We start from the raw sequence: 14,904 nt of genomic DNA, 5'->3' as shown, positions 1-14,904 counted from the left end.
GTTTAATATGATGCTTTCCTTGTTCTAAGCTCTTCTTGGGATTTCCTGGATGTTACATTTGTATGCAAAGGTAAATAAGTGGCAACTAATATTACTTTACTGAGCAAATCACAGTTTTCCCTCCCAACTATACCTAATTTGGCTGAGATGGAAAGAGTTGGAAGAAGAGATAGTGAGCAGCTTGCATCAAAGAATAGGGCCTACACAGACAGCCGTGTCAGTATTTGATTGTTGGAACCACTGTATCTCCGCTTAGTGAGGTTCATACGTCTTCCAGTGAAAATAAGAAACATAATCATTTCAACTTTGTGTTCCTCTTTGCCTTACATTATTTCAGTTCTTGATTCAGAAATATATTGTGTTGTACTTGGCATGTACAAAGGCTTCAGATGGAGGGTAGGAAAATGCATAAAGAACCATCCCAAAAGCCCTAGCTGGAGGCTGGGAGAAGCACTAAGAATATGGGGAAGAGAAGTGTAACTAGCTTGAACAAAGAATCAAACAGGAATCAAGAACAGCACAGGAAGACTTCCTGGTGGTGGAAAAACAGGCAGTAGCCCTTACATTCATTCTCATACTTTTAAATGTATGTAAAAACCACCACAAAGGAAGAGAGAATTGAGAATTATAAAGGAAAAAGGGGAGTAAGAAGAGAGATGAAGTATGAGAAGACAGGAAGAATGTGAGGTAGCAGGTAGTACAGGAGGAACAAAAAACCACCCACACATAACAGCAAAATCCTACAAAAATAATTTGGAATTAAAGAGTTTTTAAATTTATAAATTAGTTTATTTTCATTAAGATATAAAAGTTGTAAATACAATTCATGTAATACAGTAGCTGATCAAAGAGCACTGAAGCAGTTCATCTGTCTGCATAATTTGACAGAAAGACCTAGAGGTCAGGGTGACTCTGCTAGGATCATTTTGAAGCCAACAAATAGCTTGAAAAGCCATTGCTGACTGACCTAAGTGAAAGGATGAGTAAAGGGATGCTACCATGGTCTTCTCAGTACAGAGAAAATTGTCTTGAGCTGGAAATTAGTGTCCTATCTTCAGGTCACCACAAACTAACAGAAGGCAGTCATACAGTCCAAGTCAAAAGACAAACAAACAAACAACCCCCCCCCCAAAAAAAAAAAAAACAAAACCAAAAACGATCAAGACAGATTTTGAACCGATTTCTTAGTTTTTCTGGAAGGGTAAAGGGAGTGCAGAGCCATCAGGCGAGAACTCATCAGAGCACAGCTGGAAAACACTGCCAGGTCTTGTTCCGAGGCTGAAGAGCATGAAGTACACAAGCACAGAAGACACATACAATTCGATTTCTCTTTGTCAAGTGCTCTGCCAATGAGATCACTCTCAAGACAACAGCTCCCCAGCTAATGTAGAATGGGCATCAGAGAGAAGCATTTTCTAGAGCTGGAGCCCTCAGCAACAATTCACAATTTACAGTTAAATACAGAGTTACACATAAGTATGATCAATATTTTTTTTCCTGGCAATATCAGAAAATGTCTTTACAAATTTTCATTATTTTGAAAGACCAAGTGGTATCTACCACTGTGAGGACTCAGGAGACCAAAAACAATAAAGCTGGCCTTTGGGAGCATGAAACAGAGCTAGTCTGCTGACAATGACAATATGCAATAGGAGAACACCTATTCTTGGTTCAATGGAGGGATACAGTTTTCCAGAATCATCATGGATATGCATAATGTCACAAAATAGGCAAGCTAGTAGCTGTTCTTTGCTTTAGTACGCAGCAGATGTGTGGACTATGAAGCTTACATGACAGTGTGCAGCAATTCACTCTGATGAGTCAAGGCGATTTCAATCAAGAAATGTTCCATGCTAGGTCCTGCATTCTCCATGTTGTACAATCCAGCATTAAATATGGAACAGCAGAAGGACACATTGCAGAACCCCATGATGCAACTTTTTTTTAAACTTACTGGTGCCTTTGAAAACACCCGTACTCTCCTTTGGAAAGAGGTTTCTCCTTCCTATATTCAGATTAAAAATATTTACATAAAATATATTTCAATAGGTCATGATTTGAGATATTATGTTAAACAAAAAATGAATTCAGCCAGTAGCTTATTCCTAAAAATGTGACAAATTTTACAAACAGTATACAAATTGAAAAAAAAAATAAAAATCCTGATCTGCTTAGAGTCAGAACACTACTACTGTTCAGTCAGAACACTACTTTTCAGGAATAGTACTGTAAATTGTTACAATACTACCTTCAGCCAAATTCAGTCAGATTCTATCATCTATTCAATCTCATTTTTCAAGCAGTTAAGAATAAGAGAAAGAATGGATATGATATAATATCACCAACTAAGAAGGGACTATTGGAGATCTGATTCTTCTTTATTTGGTAAAAAGATCGTCAAGGGATATGGAGCAATTAGAATAATGAAAGGGAACTTGACCATCAGCCTTAACAGAGAACCATTCTTCAGAGTAAGAGAGAAGTGGATTATTAAAACCAGTGTCTCATTCCAGCTCTTTATTCGTTGAATACTACCTACAATTGCACAGAGGCATAAGCTGAACCCTTCCCTCTGTTTCTGTGAATGTTGTAACAGACAGCAAGATAACACACAGAGCAAAATAGAATACATACCATAACTATCCTCCTTTCTCTGAATTAATCTCTTCAGGAACTGAGTAAGATCAGCAGCATCAGCTCCAGGGGCACTGCTGAAGATCCAAGGTATATGGACACTAAACCACCATTTTTCTAATTCCAGCTGAACACGTTCCAATTAGTAGCCTAAATTTCTTAGCCTGCTCTCATGCAGCATCTGTTTCAGAATTTTGAAAGCAGTATTAATACTGACTACAAAAACATTATGCATATGCCTTGTTCTTCCACAATACGTACAAAGAGTGCTCCGTCTTGGGACAGTCTCCCAAGATAGTCTACTGTTGACTACCACAATGCCCTTAGGCCTGCTATTTACTTTCTAATAAGTCTGCAGAAGTTTGTCCTCCAGTTCCCTCCCATCCCCAGTGTGTTTCTCATTACTCCACCTGGAACTCATACAACAAGATGCAGGGATGACAGTGAGTTCCATGTCTCAAGTCTGTTGTCTCGCTCATTCACAGGCCAATTTACTATCAAAGCTGGAAAGTCCAATAGCAAAGGCCTGGAGAGCACAGAGAGGGTAATTATAGTCCAGAGTGAACACATCTTCTGCTACACGACCAAACTGCATCACAATGTAGTCAGCTGGGGAAAAAAGAAAGACTCAGAGAACAGCAATTTCACATGGAGGCAAAAAAACTACAAACAAACAAATCAAACCAGGAGTCAAACAATACCAAATATATGTGGTTGGTGTATCTATTCCTTCTTACCAAATTGGCCTTAAAATCTGTTCTCTAGAGTGACTGTGTTGCTGGGATTACCTTCTTTCACAGAGCCAAGGCTCAAACCACTATTTGGTTGGGCAGAAGGTGTCATGTTAATCCTTTTCTTTCCCTTCAGGAGGCTTGCATTTGTCCCCTATTTTGGTGCAGCTGTGGACAGCAGCCTCTGCACCCACCTCAGAAAAAGGGAAGTCTCATATCATTTGCTTGATAGATCAGAAGTCCCCAGTATCCCCTGGGCTGAATTTCTCCACTCAGTCTCCCTTCTCCAGGAAGGGTGTCCTACATCTCCCAAACCTCACAAAATATACTGGGATTTCCCTGTTGTAATGACAGCCCCACAAGCTCTCCAAGAGACTCTTACGGTCATTGTCATGGACAATCTGGAAGTTCTTCACTGAGGCCTGAGTGACTCTCCCATGGAAGTTCAAAACATAGGATTGAGTATCATCATTCCAGACTGGAGCCTTGTTGTGTAGCTCAATGAGGTTCTCCAAGTTTTTGTTTTGCCACTTTGATAGCAGACTCTCATGCTCCTGTTCAGAAGAAATAAATATGTTTATCAGATTTGGAACGGCTCTGTTTTCAAGTACTGCCTCTCAAGTGTATGCACTCTATCACTTGAAAGTCATTCTGTGTTTGAGGGAACACAATGACAGCACTTAAACTTTGTCCTACTGAAAATATCCTACAGGTACCAGGCAGATACTTTCCCACATTTCCAGTCCAAGGGTTTCTTTCCCCTCAATAACCTATCATCATATCTCTAACCAAAGAAGAAAAAAAAGAGCGAAAGAGAACAAGTGTGAGCTCCACAGGTCACAGGTATTTATTTTTTCCACAGACTATCACCCTGCTGGCAGGAATCATTTCCAAGACTCACATAAGCTTTCTCCGACAGGATCTCCAACTTTTAAACAAAGAAAAATCATCTAATTTAACTCCAGAGTGCCAGGCCCTAGGGTGTTTCTGTAGGAAGTCTAAAGGCTACAGTGGGCTGCAAGTATGCCTTAAGTAGGTTAAATGTCATTCTACCAGGTCTAATAAGAGAAATAAAATAAGAAACACAGAGACGAGAGAGAGAGAGAGAAAAAAAAAAAAAGGTAAAACAACACATTATGTTTGAGAAACAGAGGGAATTATAAGGAGCTGCCAACAGTAGTGAGGAAAACACATGACCTATGATTTAATTTTAAAAGTTATGCAACAAATAAAATCCAGCCTGAAATAATATAAGCTAAAAGCTACCAAGAAAAAGAATCCAAACTGAAGTTATTTAATGGGAAGGAGATGATCTGGAAAAAACCTCTTGTGGAGGTCTAGCAAATACAACTATGGCAGATGTTTTAGTACTAGTATATACAGATATGATAATGGATTTTTGAGGATAATCAATTTTTATATTTTCATTAAAGCTTATTGTTCAAGTTAATCTACTTACTTTATATCTTTATTTTTATATTTGTCTGCTTTTATAAAGATGCAAAGAGAACTTTGAGAATAGTTGCCAAACTGCATTTAGAAATGCAATTTTTTCTCCTTTAAAGTGGGGACAGTATTGCTTAACTGATGGCATCAGACTACGGAGAAGGAAGCAAAAATGAAATGTCAAACTGCTACCCTGCAGGCTTTGACAACATCTCAGAACAACTTTGTATTTCAGCCTTGACCACTGCCACCATGCTTACCTGCTAACAAAACATTGGGGAAAATGGGAGAGAAAAATAAAGGCAGGGCCACGAAATGGTTACTGTACTGTTTGGTGGAGATGGAAATACCTATAGAGAGATGATGAATCAGTGACCATCTCCAGATTCAATTCTCCTGCCCATCCACAGAATTAAATCTTTTTTCCAGACTCTTATGACTCTTAGTTTCCACTCTTAAAGATTCTTTTCTCTCTTCTCATATCCACTCAAAACATTGCTGCAATACTATTTTCTAGCTTATAACACTGACCATGTCTCTCTGTTTACTCCATCTTTCCTGCCACTGCCCTCTTCTCTATTACACTAAACATGAAACCCACACTAAGGGATCTGAACCAGAAGTCTTTTTCATCCCACACTAAAACATCTTCACAGAATCACAGAATGGTTGAGGTTGGAAGGGACCTCTGGAGATCATCTAGTCCAACACCCCTGCTCAAGCAGGGTCACCTAGAGCACATTGCCCAGGATCGTGTCCAGGCGGGTTTTGAATATCTCCAGAGAAGGAGACTCCACAACCTCTCTGGGCAACCTCTTCCAGTGCTCTGTCACCCTCACAGTGAAAGGGTCGCGTAACTAGTTAGCATGMCAGAGTCTCGTTCGTTATCGGAATTAACCAGACAAATCGCTCCACCAACTAAGAACGGCCATGCACCGTTCAAATACACTTCAAATACACTTCTCACAGAATCACAGAATGGTTGAGGTTGGAAGGAACCTCTGGAGATCAACTAGTCCAACCCCCCTGCTCAAGCAGGGTCACCTAGAGCACGTTGCCCAAGACCCTGTCCAGACAGCTTTTAAATATCTCCAGAGAAGGAGACTCCACAACCTCTCTGGGCAACCTCTTCCAGTGCTCTGTCACCCTCACAGTCAAGAAGTTTTTCCTCATGTTCAGACGGACCTTCCTGTGTTTCAGTTTGTGCCCGTTGCCTCATGTCCTGTCACTGGGCACCACTGAAAAGAGTCTGGCTCCATCCTCTTTACACCCTCCCTTCAGGTACTTACGTTGATAAGATCCCCTCTCAGCCTTCTCTTCTCCAGGCTGAACAGGCCCAGCTCTCTCAGCCTTTCCTCATAGGAGAAATGCTCCAGTCCATTAATCATCTTAGTAGCCCTTTGCTGGACTCACTCCAGTAGCTCCATGTCTCTATTGTATTGGGGAGCCCAAAACTGGACACAATACTCCAGATGCAGCCTCATGAGGGCTGAGTAGAGGAGGAGGATTACCTCCCTCGACCTGCTGGCAACTCTCTGCCTAATACAGTCCATACCATTGGCCTTCTTGGCCACAAAGGCATGTTGCTGGCTCATGGTCCACTTGGTGACCACCAGCACTCCCAGGTCCTTCTCCGCAGAGCTGCTTTCCAGCAGGTCAGCCCCCAGCCTGTGCTGGTGCAGGGGGTTATTCCTCCCTAGATGCAGGACTTTGCACTTGCCTTTATTGAACTTCATAAGGTTCCCCTCTGCCCATCTTTCCAGCCTGTTGAGGTCCCTCTGAATGGCAGCACAGCCCTCTGGTCTATCAGGCTCTCTGGGATTCTGAGGGCTGGTCTCAGCAGTAAAGACTGAAACAAAGAAGGCATTCAGTATCTCTGCCTTCTCTATCCTTCATCACTAGGGCCCTGCCCCATTCAGCAGCGGGCCCACATTCTCCCTAGTCTTCCTTTTGTTGCTGTTGTATTTAAAGAAGCCCTTCTTGCTGTTCTTGACAGCCCTTGCCAGATTAAACTCCAAATGGGCCTTGGCCTTCCTAGTACCATCCCTGCATACTCGCATGACGTCCCTATATCCCTCCCAAGTGGCCTGTCCCTGTAAGCTTTTAACTAGAAAATCTCCCACATGTATGAGAAGTCCTTACTAAATAGCCAGCACAAAACTCCATCCTTTTCATCCCAGTTTCTCAGTACAGAATCCTCTTTTTCTGTGATTCCTACAAAGAGATTGACAACATTCTGATCACAAATGTACTTACACTCTTGCTACTACACCAAAATACTGCCTCAATCTTTCTGTGGGCTACTATCCATCTCTTGTAAATCATATTTGACTAAATTTAAGCTTTTGGGAGGTGCAAATTTGTTCTGTGTTGATACAACTCTCAGCATAAGTGTCCTGTCTATGAGAAGGGGTTGTAGGCGCAATAGCAACAAGATACAATAGTCATTGCAATAGCTAAATAAACAGCTAGATAAGGTCCAACTAAACAGCAAGTAAGGATACAAACACTATTCAAAAGGCTACAAATGAGGCAAAATGCAAGGACATTAATCAAGACCTTTACATTGCACTGTAAAAAGTGTACTGCCCATGAAACATACTAACAATCCTTGCCATCAACAACCTTGCTCTGACAACCACAATTGTCAGTAGCAGCCAGATCTCTAGGAGAAAGTTCTAACCTCTTCCTCCAGACTGAAACATGACCAAACTCACATTTCGTGGCCGGACTGGAATTCGCTTATGATTCTTATTCATTCCTGGAATGATCACAGACATTTTCCTGGGACCCCTGAATCCTAACACATTGGTTTCCTGAAAGACAAGGAGAGACATTATTTTCAGGAAATTAGATACTCCATCTCACAGAAGGAAAGACAGCAAGGCTGATCTTGAATCCACATCTGTACTGTTTTTTAGAGATTTGTTAGCTACAACTGTACTAGCAGTTATCTAACTGCAATTGTGTTTAACTACTGAGAATAGCTGCCTCTCTCCATTTTGAGAGCTGTATTAAAAGACGTACATAGTTCTACTTACTTAACTTGTAGCACACCTGTATTGTTCTAATGAAACAAACATTTACAATAAAATCAGACAAGGGTGATCTCAGGCAAAAATTTTTGCATTTGAGACAAAAAGATGCTAAAATATTGCTAGTGAACAAGGCTTAAATGTGATAAAATTCATGGGTCTTTGACTGGGTCTTTATATTATCTATACGACCACCACTTAGGCTAGAATGTTCCTGGAGAATGAATGACTTATTTATCTTTAGGCTCTGTTATTTTTGTTTAAGAGTATATCTACAATTTTCTCTGAAATTGTGCTCTTTTATAAATGATGAAGAACAGACCCAGAAAGCAAAGTAGTCAGGATCTATCTGAGCTTCAATTTTAAGACAAGCAGATCTATCTGAAAGTGCAGCAAGAGACTGCTGCAAGTGGACTGGGTATAAAGCAAAGAAAAATGGTCTTTCTTGGTCTCTTAACCATCCAGTCCATTTAAGGTGCTCTGTAACATCATGTCAATAATAACCTTTAAAATTCCCAAAGAACAGATTAAAAACAAACAAAACAACTCCCCAAAAAACAAACAAAACCAGGCTCTTTTAGAAATACTGATTAATAGAAGTTATACAGCTTCTTCTAATGTGCTAGTACAGACACAGAATAAGTCTTTGGAGGTGCAACCTCTATTATCTCATTTCAGAAAATCTAGGGGTACATATGAGAACCAGGGTACTGATTTTATTCATATGTAAACTTTAATAATTTGATGTAGATAAAACATTTCAGACCTTCAGAATTCTGAAAAGCTGGCTTTATATTGTCTGCTCATTTTAACACCTCACTGCACAATTAGGCAGGGAAGTGAAGAATACTGTATGCAAAGAAAACATCCAGTGACATTTACATAAACAGGTTAGTACTGGAATTATCTCATCTTTCTTTTTTTTTTTTTTTTCCCAAGTGCCATTAAGACCATTAGCAAAAAGATCAGGATCATGCTCCAGTAGACTAATACCCCTTTAAATTTCTGCTGCTGTAACTATAGTAAAGATAAAAATCCCTCTACTTGGCTGACTATCATTTAGTGAAGAATCTCAAGTTTTCCTTCCAGACCTCAAACTTCAGGACTGAAATATGAAACAATGCAGCTTGCGAATCTTCACATAATTCTAGAGTGATGTGGCTACAAGTGCCTCCCCTCTCCATAGCCTGGATTGAGGTTATCCACAAGATCAGAATAAGAGAACATGTTTAGGACACAGCTAGTGAATCATGATTTCCCCTGGTAACATACCTTTCCTAACAACATGCTGCTACTGAAATAATACCAGCTCTCTCCTATCCACCACAATACCTTTAGTCCTGCCAAAAATACCTCTCCTTCACATGGTACCACCAGTTCCTTCTTAATGTCCACCAGATACCAGCTGAGCAAAAGGCAAATCATGCTGTGTCTGGCTCCAGGTCAAGGATATGTTGGCTGGCCACATGCCTGATGATGGGTCAGGTAGCAAGTTCAGAACAGGTAATGAATGTGCTCACACTGGCATCTTTCCCTCAGTGAATATATTAGTTTGGGTCTCTCTCCCTCCTTCCCTACCCCAGCACTGATTTTTTTCATGAAACTTGGAACTTTTCTTTGAGGCCTCTGCCCTTTGTCCAATCTGGTTGAAATTTGTCGGCTAGTTCAAAAGTTAAATAGGGGAAGTTGCCAGACAGCATGATTTTGTGAGCCTAGCTTCCTTGGAAGCCAGGCTACAAAAAAGGAAAGGGGGCAAAAGGGGAGAAGCACTACTTACATAACAAATGGCTGCAAGCTCCTGTCGAGTATGAGCTTTTTCCACTAGATCTTGTGCCTTGATTGGGCTAGCTCCATGATCATAAACTGTAAATTTAGTTCCCATGAGGTTTGACCTAATGTCAGGTAATGGGAAGAGACAGAAAGAGAGAGATGTGTCAGTGGAAAATTTTGTCATCTTCTAAAGGTAGCTGTGCAGCACAGCGAAACCACTTACACATCTCCAGGCACTCCCATCTGAATCTTCCTATCGTCAGCTCACTAAGGAGCTTCAACAGAAGAGTCCATAGTAAACTAAGCTTGTAACCTGTCCTGGAAAAGCATCAAGACGGGATTCCTTCTCTAAATTGCACCGTTGAATGGTAACTCTGAAGAAAGGTTGCCAACCCAGGTGAATACAGATTACATTAACCAGGATGAGGCAAGTTCATTCTTTCTGAATTGAGACCAGACTGCTATTCGCAATTCCAAGTCAGCTAAAATGAAAATCCAATCTCTCCTACCGCAGAAGCTGTATATTTGTCTCTGTTTTTCATCTGTGGCTCTCACCTGAGTTTTCCAATGAAACTTTCCCCTTCCCGAGATAAGTCAGTTGGGTCAACTGATATGAGGTAATTGGACGTTTTGCTCTTTTTCCGCTTTCGCCCTGCAAGAAGGAATGTCTGGAAAGACAAAACTTTGATCAAGGCTGGAGTTTTCAAAGAACCCAGATGCATAGCTAGGCATTGCTACCCAAACTCTCAGCTGTTTCCCCTCACCCATTCCCCTTTTTGCTTTGTGCTGTTACTACTGTCTCCACACTTTTGACCTCTTCCACAAGTGAACAGCCTGAAATCCTAATCCTCCAATCAGCCCCCTCAACAGTCTAGATTCAAAGCAACTTTAATTTTTTGTCTGCCCTCCTTTTCTTTTGGAACAACTCAGTCCCTTTGTTCTCCTTTATCCCTTATGCTTTTATACTTTTGTATTTCAGCTTTCATTTTATTATTGCTTCTAAACCTTGCTTAGTGCCTTGCCAAATATAAGCTGTTCTCATCAGCATGCTTTTTCTCCTCTGCTTCTGATTTCTTACCAGTTTATGCACTGCTCCCCATTACACCAAAAACAGTCTGTGGTAGGAGTACAATAGCCAAGATACTGTGCGCTGGTCCCAATACCTTTCTGTTGTCATCCCTTTCCAGATGCATGTAATAAGTAGGGAAGAAGCCCCGGTCCATTCCCTTCTTATCTCTAGTGATTCGACATTTGATTGTAATATCACGGGGTGCAGGGCGTAATGCAAAATCCTCCAAGTTCTCTACTTCTCCCAGCTGTGCATCTGCCTGAGGGGATGGAGTATAGGAAGCACCTGTTTCCTGTGGGAAGAAACATCATATTAGCAGATTAGGATCAGATCAGAGGCTCTGGTATTCCTCAAGAAAAGAAAGGTCAGTTGAAACAGAAGACCTCATGTTTCAAGAGGAAGATATTTGGGAAAGGGGAGTTTAGCAAGAAACCACCTGTGTTTCCCTGTTGAGAAGAGTCCTGGCTGAAGACTTTTTTGATCTTAGGAAAGACTCCTGCCTCCCCCGCCCAACAGATCTCTCCGAGGGGAGAGTTAGTTACTCTTTGTCATCTTGGCGAGTTTTGCACCAGAGACAACGGACTCATCTTTCTCCTTAAAGGGTCTCTGAGGAGTAGCCGATTCATTGTCTTCTCTTCTTCACTGATGATAAGGTTACTTGTGTTCCTCCATCCACTGCTCCTTTGATCATTACTAGGTCTTTGTGTTTAACTTGATGAGCCAGTCATATAACCTGACAATTTTGACCTTTCTCTGCCTTCAGGAATGAGCATGCTAGCTACAGCAGTTGCAACTACTATTTTAACATAGTGCTCAAGGTGTGAGTACTAAAAACAAGTACGTGCCCAATCCTTATTGGAAATGGATTTCATGACACTTACTTCAGAAGATTTTAGGCTGGTTGCAGAACTAGGCCTCTCAGATTCAGGATATGGTGAATGATATGCTGGTCTCTTACTAGTTTCTTCATCCTCTTCTGTGTCCTCCTCATCAAAATTCAAACTGCCTGAAATTCCTGTCAGAACAGAGGATCAAGCAAGCAACCTCTGAAAGAAGCATCATAAGTTCATGGAATCACTAATTCACATATGCCTCTTACATAGCTGTTCTGCTTCTACCCTCATAATTAATCTCTGCTGTTCCAACTGCTTATTTTCTTCTTGTGGTATATTGCTTCCCGAGCCTTGTAATCCAAACCACTAGTGACATTTTTCACTACTCAGCTGATTAAGCAGCTGTCTGACTTTTATCACTACACATTTTACATGATATACTGTATTGCTTAGTTTATGCTTTCATTCATGATTGTGGTATATAATTAAAATAACTCTGGCTAAATGAATTTAAAAGAACTTCTGTACACATTACTATTTGATGTTTCCTTCCACTTGGAGTTGCATCATCTTGTTCTGTGATTTCCTTCCTATAATTTGGCTGTGAAATGGAAAAGTGCATAAAGCACTACAGAATAGGAACAGCAGCAGCCTGTTAATCTGAATTCTTTCCTGTGAACCAATATTATAGCAGTATTCCAACATGGCACTGAATAGAAAGGGCACTGATGGAAGTTCTCTGTCTCAGAAGAAACGGAAAAATGTAGTCTTAACAACCTGTCAATAAACTTCCCAAAGCACATTTGGAAAGAGGAAAGGCATTAACCATAGTGCTCTGGCCGGTTTCAAAACTCATTGTTTACATTCTGCCTCCACTAATTTCCCCTGAAGTTTCTATTCAGACATTCTATCCTGCTTCCTGTCCTAACTCTTGTATAATGTTGCTATCCATAGGTAAACAGCTGTTGCATCTGACAACTGAAAGTATTTCTACATATGGTGGTACCTTAATTCATAGTGTTCTGGACACATTCTGGGAGACAGGTTTTGCAAAATAAAGCAAGCTGTGTACCATATTATAGGCAAGTCACTTTTATTTTGCTGCAAAGTGCTTGGACAGCATGCAACAAAAGATTTCCTGTGGTACTGGCAGCAAATTAAGATACTTGGCAGGCAGGGATGGACACTCCAATGTGAAACTACTCAGTGGGATTGAGTAGTTTCAACTATTGAAAATAAAACTCCAAAACTGCTGATTGTGGTATCTTCTGACTCAGGAAGAGTACCTTTCCTGAAGGTCTCCTCAACAATTAAATAATTACTGCATTATTGTCTATAAAAGGTCCCTCTGTTGTCATAATATCCAGGCATTATAGGCATATATATTATATCTGGAATAAAAATACCTTGAACTTTAGCAAAATGAGAAGTGTAGTTTTTTGTGACCAACTTCCTTGGAAAGGCCAGAAATAATACAGGATATTGACAAACCTTTAAAATATAACTAGTGCTCCAATCAATATCAGCACATCAGAAAAAGGAGAAACTGCAGTTCTGCATTTAACTACACACTGGAGAAACTGCTAGCTGTGTATTTAAGAGGAAGGTCCTACAGACACTTGCTTGATCTCCCCCCACACACACTTTTTTAATGTTACAGAAAAAAAAAAAAAAAAGAAGTAGAAGAACCCTGAAAAAAGACCTCTGCCCCATTATCTTACCTCGTTTCTGTAAGATTTCTTGCAGATCTGGCTTTCCTGCTGTATCTGTTAGAGCCTCTCCATCATTTTCCTGATCTGCATTGTCTTCTGCTATGGAAGATCCAGCAGAGAGAGTTTGGAGTTTGGTCCTTAAATCTTGCACTTCTGATTTCAGGAAAGCAGCTGGTCCATCAATGCCTGCAGGCCAAAATTAAGCAGAATCCAAAAGCCAAATTTTTACTGCTACAGTAGTGTCCCAAGATAGTCCCTCATTTCACCTTCCTTTGCTCAAGCATCCCTTTAAAATACTGATTTATTTTTGTTCGCTTAAACTTTGGTCAGGAAAATTGTGAGTTATTTACTTTAAACATGTCAAGCATCAGTTTCCCCCATTTATAAATATTGCAATTGTATTTATTTTATTATTATTATTATTATTTTTTTTTACAAGGGCTTGAACACTTAAGGCAGTGGTATTTGTCATGCACACTAATATCCTTCAATTTATTTATTTACAGCTACTCTATTTTCTTTTCCTGTCCTGATATTCAGGTTCTTTGTTTGCTCCTGTGCCATTAAGTGGGGTGCTCTACAGTGAACATCACAATTGATGTGATTAGATATCTACAGCCACAGGCAGGATACACTATAAATAGATGCTATCTACCTTTTTGGTAGAAATGAAAATATCAAGTTTAAACAGGCAACCCGGCTGTGGACTGCACTTCTTAATTGCAAGAGATGTCTTGATTTCAGGGACTGGCATAATATTGCAAACACGTTTGTGGAGCACACAATACGTAAGTGTAGTTTCAGCTTTGAATTTCTTGGATTCCTATTGTTTTTCATTTTAAAACTATACTTATCTAGTTTATCTAGTCATCAGATTTCTGAGATGTTTACAACCGTTACCACTTCTTAACAAAATCTGTTTGTATAGGGAAAGCTTCAGAACTATGTAAGCTAGTGAGAAAGTGGTCAGTTTTCATTTTTGTTCTGAAGGAGTACTGAAGTTTTCTAATTTCAAAGTTAATCTAATTTTTTTTCATCTTGTTTTACTCTCTCTTTGACTTAGAAGTGTCCTGTAACAGAAGCTTTCTCCAACCTGGTTTTAAACACACAAATGCTACCACCTATGTCACCGCTCTACGATCCTGAAAGAAATCTGGAGAACGAAAAAACATTTAAATGTGATCTTCAAGCCAAGTAACACTGATTTGTTTGTTTGTTTTTAATTTTACTCTATTGCTGATATAATGGTGGTATTATTGCATCCTGCATCTCAAAGTCAGAGGATGCTTCCTGTTACCTCCTTGATAGGCTGATGGGATCACGGCTCTCAAACTCTTTTCTGATACTTCCAGCGGAATGTAGGAGGTTTCATTGCCCGCCCCACCACACACACACATGGAAGTCTTTAAGGCTCTACTATTCTTTTTCACTCCTAACAGAATGGTCGCTATTTTACTATAATGCTGTGAGACCACTGAGTCATTGCCTTTGGCTCCCTGATATCTCATTGGGCTTATGACTTTCTGGACCACTACAGCTCGTTTGTCATGTTCCTGTTCTCTCCCAAAAGCTCACAGAAATCAACAGGTGAGATAAAAAACAGTAAGAACCTCATCTGGTATTCATAAGCCCTCTGTTTTGCTCTCATCTACTTTATCATTCAGTCATACCCAA

The 14,904-nt window shown here is 40.2% G+C and overlaps 1 protein-coding gene across 5 annotated transcripts in view; it reads right to left on the bottom strand.

Annotated features, from left to right (window-relative positions):
• Window positions 1-798: 798 nt before the first annotated feature.
• The window catches only part of TULP3 (tubby like protein 3), a 35,272-nt gene continuing 21,166 nt past the window's right edge, over window positions 799-14,904 (bottom strand). For 4 of the 5 annotated variants that reach the window (XM_026079982.1, XM_026079979.1, XM_026079981.1 and 1 more), the window contains 8 exons: window positions 13,240-13,416; window positions 11,567-11,700; window positions 10,780-10,977; window positions 10,172-10,284; window positions 9,624-9,738; window positions 7,529-7,627; window positions 3,748-3,919; window positions 799-3,243 (listed from right to left, as the gene is read on the bottom strand). In XM_026079982.1, coding sequence (XP_025935767.1) covers window positions 3,110-3,243; window positions 3,748-3,919; window positions 7,529-7,627; window positions 9,624-9,738; window positions 10,172-10,284; window positions 10,780-10,977; window positions 11,567-11,700; window positions 13,240-13,416 — 1,142 coding nt within the window. In that variant the 3' untranslated portion in view covers window positions 799-3,109. The remainder of the gene's footprint in view (window positions 3,244-3,747; window positions 3,920-7,528; window positions 7,628-9,623; window positions 9,739-10,171; window positions 10,285-10,779; window positions 10,978-11,566; window positions 11,701-13,239; window positions 13,417-14,904) is intronic. The other variant, XR_003255808.1, reaches the window with a different exon arrangement.

The sequence above is a fragment of the Apteryx rowi genome, unplaced genomic scaffold (genome assembly GCF_003343035.1).
Source record: "Apteryx rowi isolate R43461 unplaced genomic scaffold, aptRow1 scaffold_506, whole genome shotgun sequence".
Taxonomy (NCBI): domain Eukaryota; kingdom Metazoa; phylum Chordata; class Aves; order Apterygiformes; family Apterygidae; genus Apteryx; species Apteryx rowi.
Note: the sequence above shows the minus strand (reverse complement) of the source record. Positions and strands in the feature narration are given on the sequence as shown.